Below are 21,121 nucleotides of genomic sequence, written 5' to 3'. Positions count from 1 at the left end.
GTGTCGGTAGAAGGATAAAGGCGGATGGTACAGACAGCTTCAATGACGAGCTTATGCACTCCGGGAAACACAAGATCTCTAATCAGGCTATGTCGTCGTGCGCCTGCGTCCTGTCCTTGCTGAAGGTGATGGATTGAAGCTTTGTTTTGGAGATAAGAATCCGAAGTTCAACATTGTGGTGGACTCGCCATCATCGGCACACGTGCGACGATTTCTTCTTAAAGGGGTAGCCTAGAAGTTGTGTATTTTTTGTTTATATTGTGTCTTGTATCATAGGGTTAGTGTTTATCTAGGGAGTTACTGTCGCGAGGTATATGGTCTCGGGGTTTTTTTTTTGGTCAATGGTGTTCGGCTGTTGGATTTTGCTCTATTAATAATACATGGCTGCATGCATCGTCCTGATGCAGAAGCCGTGGATTATCCTCCTTTTTAAGAAAAGAAAATTCAAATGAAAAATGCATTATTTAAAGCGCGACCACTCATTTGCAAAGTCCGTCTGTAGATGCCCTAAACATATTCTCCGTGCGTTTGCCAGACGCTGCCATGTACCCCACCTCACTGATTCCTGCTGGTAACCTTCGTCGGTTGCTTCGCTCTGCTCAAAAGCAATGAAAGAATCTGGCATGGGGTCTTCAAGTCTTCATCACGTGCTCCTTTGCTTAAAGGAATCCAATACTAAACAAAAATAATCTGACACTAACACTGAAAGGATCTACAAAGACTAAAGAGTGATCGCGCTGAGTGCTCACGTAGTTGAGTGGCATAAGAGCATCTCCAACAGGCATACAAAAATGAAGCAGATTTTCAGAACATGGGGCAGCGGAGCATTTTGAACCCCCAAAACATGTGCTTAATTTTTTTGAAAAGATTTGATTTTTTTACATGAATACGCATGCATTGGTCTAGATATGTGTGAAATTTCGTTCGAAAATACGTTGTATTATACGCTGCACAAAAAAGACAAAAACTTCGGCCCAAAATAAAAAAAACTGGCCCCAAATTTGCATGTATTTTGTCTTTTTATCTCTCACATCCCAGCGCGTATATTGGTGAAATTTTGCCACGTTATACTGTATTGCTATACGTGTCTATACATAATTATTTGGAATTTTTGAAGCCGTACAAATTCATTTTTTGAAACTTCAAAATAACGTGCACAAAGTGCCCATGCTCAGATGTCAATTTCAGAGCAAAAATTTCTTATTGGGCACTAAAAAGTGCATTTTGCATCATCTGATTTTTATACTCTAACAACAGCCCTATAACAGGGCACCAATTTGCAGTGCCCACACCGACGCTTCAACTCTTGGGGGGAGGGGGTGTGGTTGAACGTGACATATCCGCATATATCTCCAAATTATCTCTCTCTTATCTCTACCCATGTACAACCTAACTACTAAAGATTTGATAGGGTTAGTTGACTTATCACACAAGACATGTACTATATATATTATAACGATTCCGATGAATGCAAGTGAGTTGCATCCAATACCTTTCCTACACCTACGAACCAAAGAAGGCCTAATCATTTTTAGCAATGTACACTGCTACTCCCTCCGTTCCAAAATAGATGACCCAACTTTATACTAAAGTTAGTACAAAGTTGAGCCATCTATTTTGGAACGGAGGGAGTACATGTTACTCCCTCCGTTTTTAAATATAAGTTTTTGTAAAAATTCCACTATGGACCACATACGAATGTATATAGATGCATTTTAGAGTATGATTCACTCATTTTGCTCCGTATGTAGTCCATAGTGAAATCTCTCCAAAGACTTATATTTAGGAACAGAGGGAGTACAATAGTATAGGTTTAACATGCTTTGAAAAGTAAAAAAAAAAAGCATAAAACTACTACTTTACAGGCTAGGGTTTCAAAAAACTACCGGTTTTTAATTTTTCTCAGATAACTACCAAGTGGGTGGTTGGCTGTTTCAAAAAACCCTGATGACAGAGTGTTTTACAATTAATCACGATTATGACAGTTAGGCCCCATGCGTCAGAGCTCTAATTAGTTGACCGTTTGTTTGACCGTTAACTCCTACCGTTTCTTCTCCCCCTGCCTCTTTCTTCTTCGTTTCCTCCTCCCGGCGAAGGCCCGACCTCCAGCACCTGCACCACTCACTGACGACCACCTCCACCGCGCTTCGCGCCAGTAGCAAGGGTCGCCGCGCCCCGCGCCCAGGAGCAAGGCGAGCAAGGGACGCCGCGAGCGCGCCCAGGAGCACGGGCTACCGTGCCCAGGAGCGCCACGAGCCGCGCCCATGAGCAAGGACCAAGGGACGCTGCGCGCCATGGCCAGGGTTCAGGCCAACACGCCCAGGAGCACGCGCTGCCGCGAGCCGAGCGCCATGGCCAGGGGCTCGGGCCGCCGCGCCCAAAAAAAGGGAGGAGAGAGAGAGAGGTCGCGCGGCTGGGACTTCACGGCGGCTCCAGGCGGAGCTCACCGGCAGGAGGAGGCGGCGGCCGAAGGGAGGTCCGCGGCGGCGCGTACTGCACGCTGATGGGCGCGTGAGGGAGCTCTGCGGTGGCGCGGCTCCTCTCGAGCTTGAGCACGCAAGGGACCCGATTGCTTTTTTTTAAGTTTGCAGGGACCTGATTGCTTTTTTCAATTTTTACAGAGACCTGATTGCTTTAAAAAAATGTTTACAGGGACCCAAATGCTTTATTGACTTTTTTTATTAGATTATGACAAAGAGACACTGACATGTGGGCCCCACATGTCAATTAACGGTCAAACAATCAGTTTTCTTACGTGCCGGGCCCAACTATTATAATCACGATCAATAGTAAAGCATTAGACGATCAGAATTTTTTGAAACAGCCGACCACTCACTTCGTAGTTATCTGAGAAAAATTAAAAACCGGTAGTTTTTTAAAACCTTAGCCTATAAAGTAGTAGTAGTAGTTTTATGCTATTTAATCAGAAAAATAGAAGGCTAATCCTGGAAAACTGCAGCGTGCCGGTTCGGGCCGAGGCTTGCCCAGCGGCCTGTGGCACTGAGCAAGCCGGCTGGCTCGGCTCGCAAACGGGCGAGCTACTCGTAGGCTCCAGGCTGAGCCACGTGGGCTCACCAGACCACATGATTTTGTGTGGCCGCGGGGGTCTCTCCCGGTCCAAGCCCCGCCTCCAGTTCCAGTAGCATCGGAATCGCCATCGTCGCCGTGCGATAAAGCACCAGCTGCCCCGGCTCCAGTCCTGCGTGGTCCGTCGTCGCGCCGTCCGTCCGTCCGAGAACCAAGATGAGCTGCCCCTCCTCCTCCTCCTGCTGCGGCGTCTCTCCTCCGGTCCTCGCCAATCCCCGGGTGAGTGAGCTCTTTCCCTCCTCAATCCATTCCTCTCCTGACCTGCGCAAGCTCTTCAGAAACCGGCCAGGTTTTCCCCCTCTCGAGTCCTCATGCGTGAATCTCTTCCTGTTCTTGGTGATGACAGAAAAATTAATTCTTCTTAATCAATAGGACGAGGCGAACGTTTTCCAAAAGAATATTAAGCCCTGCTAGGATTCGTAGAACAAAATGGTCCCATGGTCTAGTGGTTAGGACATTGGACTCTGAATCCAGTAACCCGAGTTCAAGTCTCGGTGGGACCTTATTTTTTGTTGTATTTTTGCTCAGCTCAGTAATTCAGTCAATGCTTACTACTGGTACCAATTATATCACTGTAACGTGTTAGTCATTTTTTTCCTCATTCTCAGGGTGAATTCGCTGCTAGTTGCTCCACAAGAACAACTCAGAAGGCACATTTCTTCGGTTCAAAGCCATCCTCCCAAATCATCTACAGCCCAACATCATCGCATTTGTCCCGGAGATCAGTAATCGCCTTGGCCGGAAAGCAATCTTGGGACATCGGCAGGTTTGCCAAGACTCTGTTTTTCTTCAACGGGCCTCCAAACCCTCTCAAGGTCTTGTGTCACCAACTCGACATCTTCCCTCTTCTGTTAACTTGTGTATCTCTGAGCCTGTGCTCATGCATTTGTTTGGTTCTAGATTGTGGAGTCCATAATGAGCAGCATCACAGCCTCTGCTCCCACCGAGGCGCCGAAGAAAGCAGAGACTTCTGATGTGGTGCTTGTCACTGGAGCTACCGGCGGTGTCGGGCGAAGAGTTGTGGATGTCCTACGGAAGAAGGGGGTGCCTGTCCGAGTATTGGTATTCCACCTACTTTCTGTTTTGTCAACTATCTATCCATTATGGCATTTGGTTCCATCAGGGAGTATGCTGCTCGCTGTTCCATTTCATTTTCTCGCTTTTCTTCGAGCTCCGTCTCTCAAATATTTATTTCGTTTTTTATTCAGGTTAGAAATGCGGAGAAGGCGAGGACAATGTTGGGGCCAGATGTGGACTTGGTAGGTCACTTATGTTAGTGGAATTATGTACCGTGTTTCGCTGCGGGATATTTCATCAGCTACGGTTAGACGGTTAGTTCAGAGAGATCAAGCAACAATATATCACAGATAATGAGGACTGCAGTGTTCAATGACATTACATAGTATTCTATTTAGTAATGACAATACCATTGCCTACCTCATTGTCGCATGTTCCAAAAAACTTTCAGTTCTTTTTGTGGTGCTGAAAATCTGTTAATTGTTGATAATGAAACTTGAAGTTCACTGTCCTGACATTCTTCATGTAGCAACGGACACGGATATATAATATACATGATGCATATATCTACAATGGATCCTCTAAATTCTCTGCTTATGGCACATGTTTTTTTTAATATTATAGTCAATACTTAACTGCGAAGCATCATGTCATCCATATATGAATTTTTATTGCAGATCATAGGTGATGTTACAAAGGGAGACACGCTCGATCCTAAGTACTTCAAAGGCATTAAGAAAGTCATCAATGCAGTTTCAGTCATAGTAGGGCCAAAGGAAGGTGATACACCGGACAGGCAGAAGTATTCGCAAGTAAGTCATCTGCATCCATTGGCCAAATTGGACGATTTCAACCATCTACTCTAAATCTATAATATTCATGTGCTAACAGGATTGCAAAACTGCATGTGCACAGAATGACACTTTCATCTTATATTCATGCAGGGCATCAAGTTTTTTGAACCCGAGGTATTGTCATCAATAGATCTTCTCGTCTCATGTATAATAAGTAACACTTGATTTATGACATCCTTAACCTTTAACATACAGCCCGAATCTTATATTCATTCCATCTCTTTAAAGTTCCTGTTCACTATACTTGTTTTGCCAACCAGATCAAAGGACCTTCACCTGAAATGGTGGAGTACCTTGGTATGCAAAACTTGATTAATGCTGTAAAGGAAAGTGTTGGGCTGAGCGAAGGGAAACTGCTATTTGGATTCAAAGGTATACCTTGTATTGCTTGATCAAAATGAATTGTCCATTCAAGTCATATTCGTCGTAATCCGGCACTGTTGTGTTAGCGGGGTGAGCAATACCCTCCATTCAAGTCATACTCTGGCTTTCTGCTTCGCTGCTCTGAAGTTTTTCCTAACGGGACTCCCAGTGAACCGACTCTGCTGATTTTGGGCTTGTAACTTGGTTTGGAATCTTTGCCTTCTTAATGTCCACATGATCCTAAACCTGTCATTTTCCAAATAGAAAAAGCATAGTCCTATATGTGTTGATGTGATGAAATTGATTATCAAAGCTGCAAGAAATCCACTTTTTGGAATTTACACTGGCTATATTGATAAAAAAATAATTAGTTTTGACTGGATAAGTTGTAAATTCGTTAATAGAAGTATCGTAAATCATTTCCTGACCTACATAAGTGTATTTATTTTCTTTCCAGAATGTTTTTAAGTTCCCTCATACAACATGTTGGTCATTTTGATGTAGGCAATTTATGTGGAAAGTTTGTGTGGGGAGCACTTGACGATGTTGTAATGGGCGGTGTTAGTGAAAGTGCATTCCAAATCCAACCAACAGGAAGTGAAACTGGTGAAGCAACTGGATTATTCAAAGGTATTTGGTTTCCTGTATTTTTAATTGTGTATGAAATGTTAAGACTTCCGTTGAGTAGTCATTAGCCTAAGCTGTCTGCACATGGACTTTTTAGGTACCGTGTCTACTTCAAATAACGGTGGCTTCACTAGTATAAGGACAAAGGTATTTATTGCCACATATTTTTTTCAGTAATGGAAATTACTCATACATGCATATCATTGTTAGTTGTGTGCTTTGTCACTGGAAGCAATCAAGTATTTTATCTGAACTGGTCTGTGTATGTCTGCAGAATTTTACCGTCCCCGAGGACCTGTCGGCATACGATGGTGTTGAACTACGAGTTAAGGGCGATGGCCGGAGGTACAAACTTATCATAAGAACTAGCTACGAATGGGATACTATTGGCTACACTGCAAGCTTCGACACCACAAAGGGCGAATGGCAAAGCGTATGTTGTATTAATTCATCATGGAACAAATATCTTCATTGTTTGTTTCAATGACAACAACTGTATTCTGTATCCCTGTATGTATCAGGTTAGAATACCTTTCTCTTCTCTGATACCGGTATTTCGTGCCCGTACCGCAACTGATGCTCCACCCTTTGATGCAAGCAATATCACTGCACTGCAGGTATCCCTTCCTTTTTTTTAAATCTCTCTCTCTCTTTTTTGTATGTGTGCTCCTGTGTAAACTTTAGGAGTTACCCAAAACACTCATCTAAATTTATTTGGTGTGACAATTTTGTAGCTCATGTTCAGCAAGTTTGAATACGACGGAAAGCTCAACCCAACATTTGCAGAAGGTCAATTTGAGCTTCCGTTTTCAAGCATTAGAGCATACATAAATGAGCCAATTACTCCAAGGTGAGCAACAAGTTTTTTTTATGTACTAGATATATCAGGACATTAGAATAGGTGATCACTAGCTTTATTTTCCAGTTCTACATAGCTCATAAAGACTAAATGATGTTGTTTATTTGATTTGCAGGTTTGTTCATGTGAGCTCTGCAGGAGTTACAAGACCTGAAAGGCCAGGGCTAGATCTAAGCAAACAACCCCCCGCCGTCCGCATGAACAAAGAGCTTGGTTCCATTCTAACTTACAAGTTGAAGGCATGTGACTTATATTAGTCGTTAAAATATTATCTGAAGTAAATTTTATTTTTTGGTAAAGTTAAAGGCTTGCACATGTAGGCCCATATCATCTCTTACACGTGCAAAGAACTTATGCTTGCACGCAAATGCTTGACATTTGAATGCTTTCAGGGAGAGGATTTAATTCGGGAAAGTGGTGTTCCCTACACTATCGTGCGGCCATGTGCTCTAACTGAGGAACCAGCTGGAGCTGACCTCATATTTGAACAGGGGGATAATATCACTGTAAGCAGAGACAGCATTGTGTGATTGCCAAATGAAATTCCATGTCACTCTTTTTTTCTCCTTGTTACACACCGAAATGATTGCACATCTAACAACTACTGTAATAATATTCAGGGAAAGATATCACGGGAAGAAGTTGCCCGCCTTTGTGTCGCGGCTCTAGCAAGCCCGAGTGCAGTGGGGAAGACTTTTGAGGTTAAATTTCTGCAACCCACTTGCGAAAAAGATACGTAGGGCAGTAGGACTTTACAATTACAAAAGAAAAAAAAAGGTGAAACTTTTGTTTATTTATTATCTCAGGAAGAAAGCTAACTGATGTACCTTTGTGATCAGGTCAAGAGCACCGTTCCATTTAGTGAACCGTTTGTGATCGATCCTTCGAACCCTCCTCCTGAGAAGGACTATGAAGTGTACTTCAAAGAGCTCAAAGACGGCATCACGGGTAAAGAGGCTCTTGAAGGAACACCTGCTCTAGTCTGAAGAATACGTCGAATGCGGAATGCCCTCTGCTTCAAGAGTGAACTTTGCTTGTGCTTTATGTTCAGTATATAGAAAAGAAAAGAAGTCCCCATGAGACTGCAGAGGACTTGTGGCTGTAGAGCTAGGCTGTGGGATTGTCATAGAGCAGCTTCCTGGTAATTTACTGCTTTTGTTTCCACTGATTCTGTAGTATAGGTAATTTGTCTAGGTAGACCGTTTTGGTAATGTGAAGTGAGAATCATCAGTGCATAGAAAAAAGGAGGTTTACAGTTCCTGCCTGTGCATGGCTTCTTTCCTTCGCCTCCGGATGACATTTATTCATTCTTCCTGCATGATTTTTCATTTGCGCAACTTGCAACTGTGGATCTGAAGATTAATGCCCTCAGATCTCAGAACAGGACATTAACTGGGAGTCTGAGTACAGATTACATTGATATCAGTCGATTTTCAGACAAGAACAAGTTACTCCAGCCTCCTTTCAAAATACAGTAATTACCACCGCTTTTTACCATACCCAACTATGAGAAGGTTTGGCAACAGCAACACCCTCGGCAAGAGAATCGGAAATCCGCACTTATTGATGTTACTTTGCGTTGCCGGATCCAACCACAATTAATGGCGGGATCAACTACACACACATGACATGCGTATGTTTATATTTCCTTATTCACTCGAGGGTGAAAATGGGCAGTCCATCCATCATTTCCGGCCCAAAGTACACCAGGGTTAAAGTCCCTATTTTCTTACAGAGAACTAATTAAGTAGTAATGTCCGCGTAAATACATCGATTAGCAAGTCTCCCTAAACTGCGGAATGATCTATGAACATCCCAATTGCCCGAAACACAAACGGCGCATGCTGCATGTCACCAGCAGCAAAACATCTGCATCATCAGGAAAAAAGAGGCAAGAAACATCAGCAAAGCATCTGACTCAACTCTCAGGTCTCAAGTCTCACCAGCTAGCACTTCCAGTGTCACTAACCTTCCTTCTCCAGCTCCGGCGCGGGCGTGGGCGCTTGGCGCGGCCCGAGGCGAGCGCGAGGACCTCCGGCCGCAGCAGCACGAGCGGGGACCAGAGGCCGCTCCTGTCGTAGTCGAAGCCGAACTCGCTGGCATCCATGAACTTGCCCAGCAGCTCCTCGGAGACGTCCATCGGCACCACCTGCACCACCGTGGCGCCGCCGTGTCCAGACGACGCCGCCGCCTCAGGAGCAGGAGGGGAGGGGCTCAGGAGGTCCAGGAGCGACGGCGGCGATGTCGGCATGCTGTGCTGATCGAGACGGACGAATGCATGGGGGTGCAAGACGGACGGATGTTTTTGGATGGATAGGCGAGATAGGTGGGACGTTGCGCTTGCTTGGCTGTAGGGCAAGGTGCCCACGGCGTGTGTGGGGTGGGAGATAGTGGGGATGGGAGTGAGGAAACGGGAAGAATCTCTCTCCCTCTCTCTTGCTGCGGCATGATTATACTTAGGGGTGTGTGTGTGTGTGTGACAGTGTGAGTCGTGGTCGATGCGCATGGCCGCATGATTAGGACAGGGCGTTCGCCATTAGGTTGAAGGTCCGTTTAGCTCCTGCTACCTTTTTGTGACTAGGCAGAGTTGGAAGTTATGGGCCTTTTGCTTGCGTTCTTTCATGTGACGCATCGCTGTGAGGGTAAAGTGATCCCTGAATCACGTGACGGCGATGGCTGGCGGAACTACGGCGACAGATGCATTTAATTTTAAAGACGGGGGGCCGTACAATGCACGGACCCGGCGACGGAAAAACGGCTCGCTGAGCTTTCTGCATTGTTCTAAAATGCTTTGTGCATTACTTTGTTTTTTATTTATTCCTATTTATTTGATGAGTACTTTTTTCGTATTTTTTGAGGGCTTACTTTTTTGGTAATATATATGTTTTTCTACTTGCACTGAATGCACATCGCCGGAATACCTTAAATAAATCTAAAAAATACGAGCACCGGCGTCAAGTCTAGGATTTGAACCCTAGTCAACTGGGGATACCATTGTCCCCTCTAATCATCTAACCACATATTGGTTCACATGGCATTTATATTTCCGACAGCATAGTTCGAAGTAACTTGATTCAATTTGGGTGTATACCAAAGCATTTAGCCCCCAATACACATAGGGAGTGCCTAGTCATCAGACGTGTTTTTTTCCATTTGGTTCCGGTCGTTCTTTTTGTCCAGCCAGATTGTGTCATGTGTATTTGTTGTAATTTTAGCCCGTTCTCCGTCTTAAAAAAGGACCGTTCGCATTCTGGTTTCATGTCGAATTCTAACTCTTCCTCTTGGACCTTTAAGTGATTGTTTCAGGTGATTAGTTTCACTTCTTCCTTTTATATAGAGTTGAATTTTTTAATTTTTTTGGAGTTATTATACTAATTGTGTTAATTGATTAAACCCTAAAAGATATTTAGGGGATTATATTAAGACCTGGAATTAGTTTCTATTGAGGAAAATGATACCATAAAAGTTCCTTTATAGTTGATACTATTCTTCCTAGGCTCTACTCTTGTTTTGGGAATTATCCTAGCTTTATAGATCAATGTTTAGGGGGATACATAATGGATCCGGCGAAAATCCAAGCCACATCTGGCTACCCTAATGAAGTGAAAGCACATACTTAGCAAGACTATGAGCCTCATAATTCGACTCTCTACCTTCAAAACCAAAAGAACAAATCTCAAAATTCTTGATTCTATCAACTATCTCCCTAACTATAGGACTATGAAGACTTTTGGTATAATTCTTTACTCATGGGCTCTATAAATAGGAATAACCCGCTAAACCCAATTTCTATTGGGCCGCAACCCGAACGCGCGCGCCAGCCATGCATCCAACCAACCAAGGCCCCAAAACAACACATCACAGCTTAGCGAGAGCAACTACTTGACCAGCGCTCCTTCGGGAGCCTCGCAACAATCACTTGCGGGTGGGCTGAGAGCACGTCGCTTGGCGCACTCTCAGCCGCTACCACATGTCGCACACTGGACGCTCCCTCCGGATTTTTTTTTATTTTTCCGCACGAGTTTTTGGCTTTTTAAACATTTTATCGGTTTTTTGACATTTTGGTTTTTCACCGGTCTTCATTGGCTTTTGGACCAATTCTTTTTTGAATTTTTTGCGCGAAAAATGCGTTTTTTTCCTTCCGCGAGAGGCACGGTTTTGGTTTTGTGATAGGCACAACCATGCCTCTTGGAAAAGAACACATTTTTTTTCTTTCGCGAGAGGCACGGTTTTGCTTTCGCGAGAGGCATGGTCGGGCCTCTCGGAAACAAAAAGAAACACGTTTTCTATTTTTTTTGCTTTCGCGAGAGGCATGGCCGGGCCTCTCGGAAACAAAAAAAACACATTTTTTATTTTTTTCCGCAAGAGGCACGATTTTGTTTTCGTGAGAGGCACGGCCATGCCTCTCGGAAATGAAAAAAACACGTTTTTTGGTTTTTTTTTCCGCGAGAGGCATGGTTGTGCTTCCATGAGAGGCACGGCCGTGCCTCTGGGAAACGGAAAAAAACGCATTTTCTGTTTTTCTTTCTTTCGCGAGAGACACGGTTGTGCTTTCACGAGAGGCACGGTCATGCCTCTTTTGAAAAGGAAAAACCATGCTCCCGGTTCGATTTTTTCATCCGGTTTTTTTCGTGAAAAAAAGTTCGTCAAAACCTATCAACATGGGATCTAGTTTTGAAGAACTCGACGCGAGGAGGAATCCAACCGTGAAAATATCACCCTATATTAAGAAAATTCAATGTTTATTTAAATATTTTTAGTGTACATATCACAAAACTGTTCAATGTGTATTTAAATGTTTGTTCAGCGTATATCACAATAATGTTCAGTGTGTATTAAATTGTTTAGCGTATATTACAAAAATATTCAATGTATATTAAAAAATTGTTTGTCATTTCGAATTTCAAGTTTTGTCATGTTTTCAATAATTTATCACATTTTAAAAGTTTGCTCGAATTTAGAAATGTGTTCACAATTTTCAAACATTTATAGAAATACGGATCTGCCAATGTACATAGTACTTTTCATATAGCGCTGCATTCTTGTCAGCACGTGAGTTTTGCAGTCTTTTTTTGAGCATCAGTACAGACACAAGCGCTCATATACACGCGCATACACTCACCCCTATGAACGCAAACACGCACACACTACCCTTATGAGCACCTCCGAGAGACTGAGCCGACATATCATCTTGAGATTTACGAAATCCTCCCACAAAAAGCGCATCGCCGGAAATCCTGAAATAAATCCAGAATAATGCGAGCACCAAGATTTGAACCCTGGTGGGTTGGGGATACCACTGTCCACCTAACCATCTGAACCGCGGGTTGGTTCGTGTGAGCTTTGCAGTCGGTCTTGGGTACGACTCTGCTCGTGAGCTTTTATTTTTCCTGTACATCCATTCGACGCCCAGAAATGGGTAGTCCTGTATGCGCGAATCATCAGCGAAAGTTTGACTATTGGACGCACGCGGGCGTCTAAAAGGAGCTCTCTTGCGAGGCATAGTACCTTCTCGCCTTTAGTGAGGCGTTACTGGCGTGGCCCAATACTGTGGCTGTGAAGGAGTTTATTCTCTTTGTGGCTTCTTATCGTTTTTCACTGTTTGCATCAGTTTTCGTCAAGGTTTTGGTTTTTCTCTATTTTCCATTTTGTTTTTTCTTTGGTTTCTATGTTTCTTTCTACAGTTTTCTTTGGATTCTTACTTTTTTCTTTACCCCTTTTTTCAACACATGTGTAAAGTTTTTATATGCATCAGGACATTTTTTTAATACAAGTTTATAATTTTTCAAATACATTATGAACAATTTTTTTCAAACATATGTTTTGATGTCTATTTTTTTCATACACATTGTATATTATATATATATATATATATATATATATATATATATATATATATATGTGTGTGTGTGTGTGTGTGTGTGTGTGTGTGTGTATATATGTGTGTGTGTGTGTGTGTGTGTGTGTGTGTATAGCTAAAACATTATTTAAATACGCATAACATTTTTAATACATGGTTTTGAACTTTTTATGAATACATGTTAAACAATTTTCAAATAAACATTGAAACAATTTTTTGAATGATACAAAATATTTTATTAAAACTATGTGCATATTTTTGCTTGTATATTTTAAAAAAAGTCGTAAGCATATTTTTCAAACACGTAACATTTTTAAAATTGTAATGTCCATTTTTTTGAAAGGTGGAAACCTTTTTGTTCAATGCTGAACATCTTTTACATCGTATAAACATTTTATGAAAGTCGTATACATTTTTTGAAAAACATGAACATTTTAAATGTCACAAACATTTATTTAATGCTATGAACATTTCTTAAAACTTGCATTTACATTTTTTTGCTTGATATATGGTTAGCTAAGTATTAAATGCAACCAGAGTATTGCTCCAGTGGTCCTTTCCATGGGAACTGCATGAACCTTAAAACAAGCACATGATTGATTAATTAATTTGTTAACTAGTAGGTGCACCGGGGCATTTGAGCCGATAGAATTGCATATATCTTTAGAAAAAAGAGCTATCACGATATTTAAATTTGCAGAATTCAACATTTAATGTTCGGAACATTATATTGTTGTGTGTTGAGCACCTCCTTTTTAATGTTTGTAGGTTATTATGGTCATATGTATTTTTTTATTTTCTCAAAATTTATTTTTTAGTTTACCATGCTATTTTTTCATTAAAAAATCTCATGCACCTACGCATTCGCATGGCTAGAATTGAACATATATTTTATTTAGAATAAATGGCATAACTTTGATATTTAATTTAGAGATTTGAACATTTAATGTCATGAACTTTAAAGTTATATTATTGTGTATTGAGCAACTCCGTATTTATTTATGTAGCTTCATAGAGTCATATTTATTTTTGATTTTCTCGATCTATTATTTTAGTTTGCCATGCTATTTCCCCCTTAATTTTTGTCTTACCAAATTCTGTACCAGATAGACCCACTGTTGCAAGAGAAAGGTTTAATAATCTTACGTACATTATTTGTCACTCTTTCCTAACAAGTGTACATATTAATTTAAATATAGCGCTGCAATTCTCTTTGGCTTCTTCTTTTTTTATTTTCTCCTTTTTTCAACACATGTGTACATTTTTTATATACATGAGGAAAATTTTAAATACATATAACAATTTTTGAATACATGGTTTTGAATTTTTTATGAATACATGTTGAACATTTTTCAAACAAACATTGAAACAATTTTCTGAATGATACAAAACGTTTTATTAAAACTTTGTGAACATTTTTACTTGTATAATTTTTATGTCATGAAATTATTTTTGAAACACTTAACATTTTAAAAATTGTCAGGTGCATTCTTTTGAAAGGTGCGGCCTTTTTTTAATTACACACATTTTTTACATTGTATAAACATTTTAGAAAATATCACATACATTTTTGTGGAACATGTGAACATTTTAAATGTCACAACATTTTTTTAATGCTATGAACATTTCTTAAAACTTGCATGTGCATTGTTTTTACACCACATGAACAATTTTTAAATATATGAGGAACTATTCAATATTTAGCCAATGTAATGTTTGAAAATATATATATTTGGAATGTTTTGAAAAAAAGAAAAGAAAAAAACGAACAAACAAAAAGAAAGAAAAACTTATCATGTAGATTCAATTTTTGTAATGTTTGAAAATGTTGGTATCTTTTGATTGCTTGTGCTTGTTTCTCTCTTTCTTATGTCTTTGTGGCGTATCTTTCTTTTGTAAACTTTAGGCCTAAATATAGTTTGTTTTCCTTCTAGTATTTACCGTCAAACTTGTGTATTGCATTCCACTCTCTTGTTGAGAAATACACAAATTATGGAGGAACATAATTTATATTGGCCTTCTAAGCTTTTCTCCCATTTTGGCAATCGATGCCAATGGGGGAGAAGTTTCAGAGAGTTTTGTGGAGAAGTTTAGAGAATTCTCTCCTCTTGCTTTGGTTTTGTTCCTAAGCATTTGCATCTCTTACTCATGCATCATTGGTTGTTGCATTGCATGGTGATGCATAATTCCTTATATAAACTCTCTTGAAAGTGATTGTCATCAATTACCAAAATGGGGGAGATTGAAAGATGTGGTGCCCCCATGTTTGGTTTTGGTAATTGACGACAATCTCTATGGACTAATGGTTGCCTTGAGTTATATTTGAAGGTTTTGTCCATAGGCTTTTCTTGGAGTACATGTGTTGGTTTCAAGGAGAGTTTGCGTTGACCAAGGTGCTATTAAGGAATTAACCAAAGATTGGTCATGTGAGAGTTGAGCTTATTGCAAGCATGTCTTGAAGAAGAAGATTGTGTGATCATTCATGTTTACCTTCAAGACATCATCCAAATGAAGAGAGTTGGAAAGATTCTAGGTTGATCAAGACTAAGTCAAGAGTGAATCAAGTTGATCAACTCACAAAGCGTAGAAGATGTACCGAGAGGGATCAAGTGATCCCATGATATGGTAAGCATTGTCCATTGTGCTTTGTGTACTAACCCATGGTCTATGTGAGAGTTCTATGTGGGGTTAGGTACGTGTTCATGGGCTTGCGTCAAGAGGAAGATATCACTCAACCCATGGAGAGGATGACATCAAGTGGTGATCGTCATCAAGATTACCGTGTGCAAGTTCAAGTGGAGCATCACGAAGAGATCAAGTGCTTGAAGCTTGCCGTCCATTGTGGTGACAATGGACTTGTGAAGATGTGCCGAAGAGTGGCTCACCCGTAGTGGACTATGGGGGAGTAATCATCTAGTCTTCATCGAGCCAACGCTATCAAGAAAGGTGGTCCAACTTGAGGGAGTCAAGATCGTCATCATCTAGCTCAAGTGGACCATGTGCAAGGCAAAGGTTTGCCCTTGATAGGTTTTTTATTTTACCGGTCTCATGGTGGTAGTTGGGAGACCGGGTTATAGGATCGATAGCCGTACTATCAAGGGGGGCTCTCAAGTGAGTAGCTTGATCGTATCGTTCGTCGAGAGCTCAAACCATTGCATCCTTGCATCATGTTTCTTGGTTCTTTTTTGGTTCTCTTTGTGAGTCTTAGAGCTTATGGTCATCTTGATGACAAGCTTGAGTTCATCGAAAACGGAGTTTGCATGCGTCTTCTATGATGTTTTCGATGTTGGAAGTTTTACCTATCTTATCCGAGGAAGGGTTCTCACCATTTTCTTTTGGGCCTTTTCTCATTTGCTTCTTATTGGTATTTCTATCAAGATTGTGTTAGCCCTTTTTGCTAGCTTTCCAACAAACTTGGTTTCGTCGAATTCGGAGTCCGTTTGCAGAAGTTGTGTCAGTTTTGGTGTCCTTTAAAGGGGCTGCTGCGGATGTAATTTTTTAGTACCGCTCTTGGGAGCGGTACTACCGCAGCTCCTGAGCGGTAGTACCGCTCCAGAGCTGTACTACCGCGGCTCCTGAGCGGTAGTACCGCTCCGGACCAAAATCTCGTGTTTTGCTCAGCGGATGTAGGCACGGAAGTATTTTTTTGTACCGCTCGCAAGCAGTAGTACCGCTACCACTTGCGGTAGTACCGTGGGGACGAGCGGTAGTACCGCTCCGATGGTTCTACTGGCCTTTTGCCTCCTTGCTGTTGTTTTTCAAAGGGGTACTACCGCCCTAGCGGTAGTACCGCTCTGTGCGGGCTGTGAGCATAACGGTTGGATTTTTCCCCACCTATAGAAGGAGGTCTTCTTCCCCGTTGAACCTTATCCTTTGAGCTCGTGTTCTTCCCCATTGTTGACCTTCTTCGAGCTTGCTAACTCTCAATCCCTCCATGGATTCTTGCTAGTTTTTGAGGGAAAAGAGAGAGGAGATCTAGATCCACATTTCCACCAATCACTTTCTCCTCTATGTGAGGGGAACCCCTTGGATCTAGATCTTGGAGTTCTTTGTGTTCTCCTTCTTGTTCTTCCTCTCATTTTCCTCCCTAGCATTAGTTGCTTCGGTGGGATTTGAGAGAGAAGGACTTGGGCACTCCGTGTGCCCTTGCCATTGCATTTGGTGCATCGGTTTGAGTTCTCCACGGTGATACGTGGAAGTTACAAGTTGAGAAGCTTATTACTCTTGGGTGCTTGGTACCCTTGAGCTTGTTCCTCTTGGGTGCTTGGGCGCCCTAGACGGTTGGTGGTGTTCGGAGCTCAATCATTGTGGTGTAAAGCTCCGGGCAAGCGTCGGGGTCTCCAATTAGGTTGTGGAGATCGCCCCGAGCAATTTGACGGGTTCCGGTGACCGCCCCCAAGGGTTGCCAAAGTGTACGGGTTCGGTGACCCCCCCAAGGGTTGCCATTTGTACGGGTTCGGTGACCGCCCTCAAGGGTCCCTTAGTGGAATCACGACATCTTGCATTGTGCGAGGGCGTGAGGAGATTACGGTGGCCCTAGTGGCTTCTTGGGGAGCATTGTGCCTCCACACCGCTCCAAACGGAGATTAGCATCCGCAAGGGTGTGAACTTCGGGATACATCGTCGTCTCCGCGTGCCTCGGTTATCTCTTACCCGAGCCCTTTACTTATGCACTTTACTTTGTGATAGCCATATTGTTTCTTGTCATATATCTTGCTATCACCTAAGTAGGTTTTCTTGCTTAGCATAAGTTGTTGGTGCACATAGGTGAGCCTAGTTGTTGTAGGTTTTGTGCTTGACAAATTAACCGCTAGGTTTATTCCGCATTTGTTCAAGCCTCAACCGTAATTATTTTAAAGCGCCTATTCACCCCCCCTCTAGGCGACATCGACGATCTTTCACCTGCAACCTCTCCTTCTCGGACAGTTGCCACACTAAGTCCAGGGTCTCGTCAATGGAAGCACATTCGATTAGTTGTTGTCTAACATGTTCCAGACTCAATCTCCTCCACACCGGTTTGACCTCGTTGCATTCAACAAATAGGTGCTTCCCTGACTCGTGCCTTGAGTTGCACATAAAGCATTTGTGGTCCTCAATATCCATTCCCCTCCTGCCTAGAATGTCCTTGGTGGCAAGCGTATTATGCGCTATTCTCCACACAAAGTGTCTAATCTTCCCCGGGCAGGGTAGCTTCCAGATTCTTTTCCATCTCACTTCGCCTCCACCATTCAAATCACCTACCGTCTGTGGTTCACCACCCTGGCCATCTGCAAGGTGCTCGGAGAAGACTCATTGGAGTTTGTAGGCTTGTCTAACTGAGAACACGCCCTTATTATCAAAGTGCCAGGCCATAAAATCCTCGGTCCCGTCACGTAGCGGTATCTGAAGAATTAAGGTGGCATCCTCCTCCCAAAACATATCTCTAATGAGTTCCTCGTCCCACCTTCCCGTGGTTGGGTCAATGAGCTCTGACACTCTGGTCAACAGGTTACCCCCTCTGGGTGTTACGACTTTCCTCGACCAGGCTCTAGGGATCCACGGATCATCCCAGGTATGGATGTTCTGCCCATCGCCGACGCGCCAAATCACACCCTTTTTTACCAGATCAATACCATGTGTTATGGTCCTCCATGCATATGACATATTGGCACTCAAAACCACTTCCAACACTGTACAGTTCGGGTAGTACTTGGCCTTCATGAGTTGTGCACATAGGCTTTCTGGTTGTTGGATCAGCCGCCACACTTGATGGGCCAACATGGCAATATTGAAGTCGTGGATATCCCTGAAGCCAAGTCCTCCTTTGCCCTTCGATCTTGTTAGCTTCGGCCAACCGACCCAGTGTATCTTGTTCTCGTTCTCCTGTTGGCTCCACCAGTAACGACCGATCATGGTGTTCAGCTCAACACAGAAAGTTTTTGTTAGATAGAACATGGACATGGCAAATATAGGGATCGCCTGCGCCACACCCTTGACCAACATCGGACGTAAGTCCCTTCCATCTTTCTTCTAAATTGTGCTATCCGTGATCGATCTTTTGTTGGGGTTGTGGTAGCGGACATCAAGCATGCAGTTGTCGACTTCAACTCTGTTGTCTTCAAGCATGTTTGTTGGCAATTTAATGTCTCTTCTCATGTTTTAGCTAAACCTTGTATGAACTCTACTGCTCTGTGTGTTTTACCTTTTGCTCCGGATACAATCCGGGAGACCTTATATGTAAGATCTTTGCTTAAGTAATACAACGCCCATGTTCACAAAAATGTCCCTTCAATCTTTCTTTTCTCTCTCTGTTCGGTCGACACGTGAGACCCTGATGTCTACTACGCAAGTTTATTCTTGTAGACACGTGTTGGGCCTCCAAGTGCAGAGTTTTGTAGGACAGTAGCAATTTTCCCTCAAGTGGATGACCTAAGGTTTATCAATCTGTGAGAGGTGTAGGATGAAGATGGTCTCTCTCAAACGATCCTGCAACCAAATACAAGAAATCTACTATGTCCCCAACACACCCAATACAATGGCAAATTGTATAGGTGCACTAGTTCGGCGAAGAGATGGTGATAAAAGTGTAATATTGATGGTAGAAATATATTTTTATAATCTGAATAAATAAAAACAGCAAGGTAGCAAATAGTAAAAGGGCACAAAAACGGTATTGCAATGCTTGAAAACAAGGCCTAGGGTCCGTACTTTCGCTAGTGCAATCTCCCAACAGTGCTAACATAGTTGGATCATATGATTTTCCCTCAAAGTGCAATAAAGAATCACTCCCGAGTTCCTATTAGCGGAGAACAAAAGATAGAAATTGTTTCTACGGTACGAAACCACCTCAAAGCTATTCTTTCCGTTTGATCTATCCTAGAGTTCATACTAAAATAATGCAAGCTATTCTTTCCGATCGATCTAATCAAGAGTTCGTACTAAAATAACACCAAAGCAAATTCATATTCATAATACTCAATCCACACAAGGAACTACAAAGGGACCCCAAAGTTTCTATCGGAGAAAAGACAATAAAAACGTGCATCAACCCCTATGCATAGATTACCCCAACGTCACCTTGGGAATCCGCAAGTTGAGTGCCATAACATACATCAAGTGAATCAATATGATACCCCAATTGTCACCTCAAGTATTCATACCGCAAGACATACATCATGTGTTCTCATCTCTGAATATTCAATCCGAGAAGACAAAACTTCAAAGGGTAAAGATTCAATCCATCACAACAAGAGTATAGCGGGGAGAAACATCATATAATCCGACTATATTAACAAAGCCCATGATATAGATCACGAGAGAGAGAGAGATTAAACACATAGCTACTGGTACAAACCCTCATCCCCGAGGGTGGACTACTCCCTCCTCATCGTGGTGGCCGCCGGGATGATGAAGATGGCCACCGGAGATGATTCCCCCCCTCCGGCAGGGTGCTGGAACGGAGCTAGATTGGTTTTCGGTGGCTACAGAGCCTTGCGGCGGCGGAACTTCCGATCTAGGTTAACCCCGATGGGTTTTGGAATATTTGGGAATTTATAGTGCAAAGAGGGGGTGCGGGAGGCCATCGAGGTGGGCACAACCCACCTGGACGCGCCCTGGTGTGTTGTGCCCCCCTCGGGGCACCCCCCAGGTGCTGCTCTGGCCCATAAAAAATCTCCGTGGAGTTTTGCTGCGTTTGGACTCCGTTTGGTATTGATTTCCTGCGATGGAAAAAACAAGCAAAAAACAACAACTGGCACTGGGCACTGGGTCAATAGGTTAGTCCCAAAAAATGATATAAAGTTGCTATAAAATGATTGTAAAACATCCAAGAATGATAAAATAACAGCATGAATACTTCATAAATTATAGATACATTGGAGATGTATCCGCATCCCCAAGCTTAATTCCTACTCGTCCTTGAGTAGGTAAATGATAAAAGAAATAATTTATGAAGTGTGAATGCTAGCGAAGTGAACAAGTTTGATCAATGACAATTTCAATCACTTTTCCTAGCATCATAACAACAATTCTTTCTTATAAAACTTCTCATGTTATAGTAGCAACCAATTCACATGTTAAGGTTCAAACAATGAACTCTCTTGAAACTCAACAACCTATGTTCTTAGTCACCAAGCAATTGCAATTCAACTTATTCAACAGAGTTTAAGTAAGAGCTCTACATACTCAACCATCATATAGTCTTCTATGATTGCTAACACTCACCGCATACACATGAGCAAAACATTTCAACCGGACACATAGAAAGATAGGGGCTTATTGCTTTGCCTCCCAACGTATTCACCTCAAGGGTGATGTCAACAATAATAACTCATGCCACCCATATTCAACTGGACATATGTGCCTAGATCTTTCCTCACCACATGATGCTTGCCAAAAGAGAAAAATAAAAAGGAATAGGTGAAGGAAATATGCCCTAGAGGCAATAATAAAGTATTATATATTTCCTTATATCAT

General features: G+C 42.3%; 3 protein-coding genes and 1 non-coding gene across 5 annotated transcripts; 2 read left to right on the top strand and 2 right to left on the bottom strand.

The window, feature by feature from the left end:
- The first annotated feature begins 2,043 nt into the window (after window positions 1-2,043).
- On the top strand, window positions 2,044-8,067 carry LOC109744178 (protein HIGH CHLOROPHYLL FLUORESCENCE PHENOTYPE 173, chloroplastic). 2 transcript variants are annotated; one of them, XM_020303274.4, is made up of 16 exons: window positions 2,044-3,306; window positions 3,696-3,902; window positions 3,988-4,149; window positions 4,296-4,346; window positions 4,782-4,916; window positions 5,049-5,072; window positions 5,219-5,330; window positions 5,826-5,951; window positions 6,046-6,095; window positions 6,223-6,381; window positions 6,470-6,565; window positions 6,683-6,798; window positions 6,923-7,046; window positions 7,200-7,313; window positions 7,428-7,508; window positions 7,647-8,067. In XM_020303274.4, exons 1-16 carry the CDS (start codon window positions 3,244-3,246, stop codon window positions 7,791-7,793), a joined length of 1,767 nt encoding a protein of 588 aa, XP_020158863.1. In that variant the 5' UTR covers window positions 2,044-3,243; the 3' UTR covers window positions 7,794-8,067. The 2 variants fall into 2 exon arrangements, 1 of the variants encoding a protein (XP_020158863.1); XR_012201867.1 differs by having other exon boundaries at window positions 2,047-3,306; window positions 6,923-7,050; window positions 7,204-7,313.
- On the top strand, window positions 3,519-3,590 carry TRNAQ-CUG (transfer RNA glutamine (anticodon CUG)). Its single transcript has one exon. It is a non-coding gene; the product is annotated as a tRNA-Gln (tRNA).
- Window positions 8,068-8,350: 283 nt separating the features above from the next.
- Window positions 8,351-9,294, bottom strand: LOC109744179 (uncharacterized). The gene is made up of 2 exons (XM_020303276.4): window positions 8,777-9,294; window positions 8,351-8,676 (listed from the first exon to the last, which is right to left on the bottom strand). The coding sequence occupies exons 1-2, from the start codon at window positions 9,056-9,058 to the stop codon at window positions 8,659-8,661; spliced, it is 300 nt and encodes a 99-aa protein (XP_020158865.1). The 5' UTR covers window positions 9,059-9,294; the 3' UTR covers window positions 8,351-8,658.
- An 8,662-nt stretch (window positions 9,295-17,956) lies between these two features.
- LOC120973528 (uncharacterized mitochondrial protein AtMg00310-like) lies at window positions 17,957-18,649 on the bottom strand. Its single transcript, XM_040399288.1, has one exon. It carries the CDS (start codon window positions 18,647-18,649, stop codon window positions 17,957-17,959), a length of 693 nt encoding a protein of 230 aa, XP_040255222.1.
- Between the last annotated feature and the right edge of the window lie 2,472 nt (window positions 18,650-21,121).

The sequence above is a fragment of the Aegilops tauschii genome, chromosome 2 (assembly GCF_002575655.3).
Source record: "Aegilops tauschii subsp. strangulata cultivar AL8/78 chromosome 2, Aet v6.0, whole genome shotgun sequence".
In the NCBI taxonomy this organism is placed as follows: Eukaryota; Viridiplantae; Streptophyta; class Magnoliopsida; order Poales; family Poaceae; genus Aegilops; species Aegilops tauschii.
This window is presented reverse-complemented; position numbering and strand designations above follow the sequence as displayed.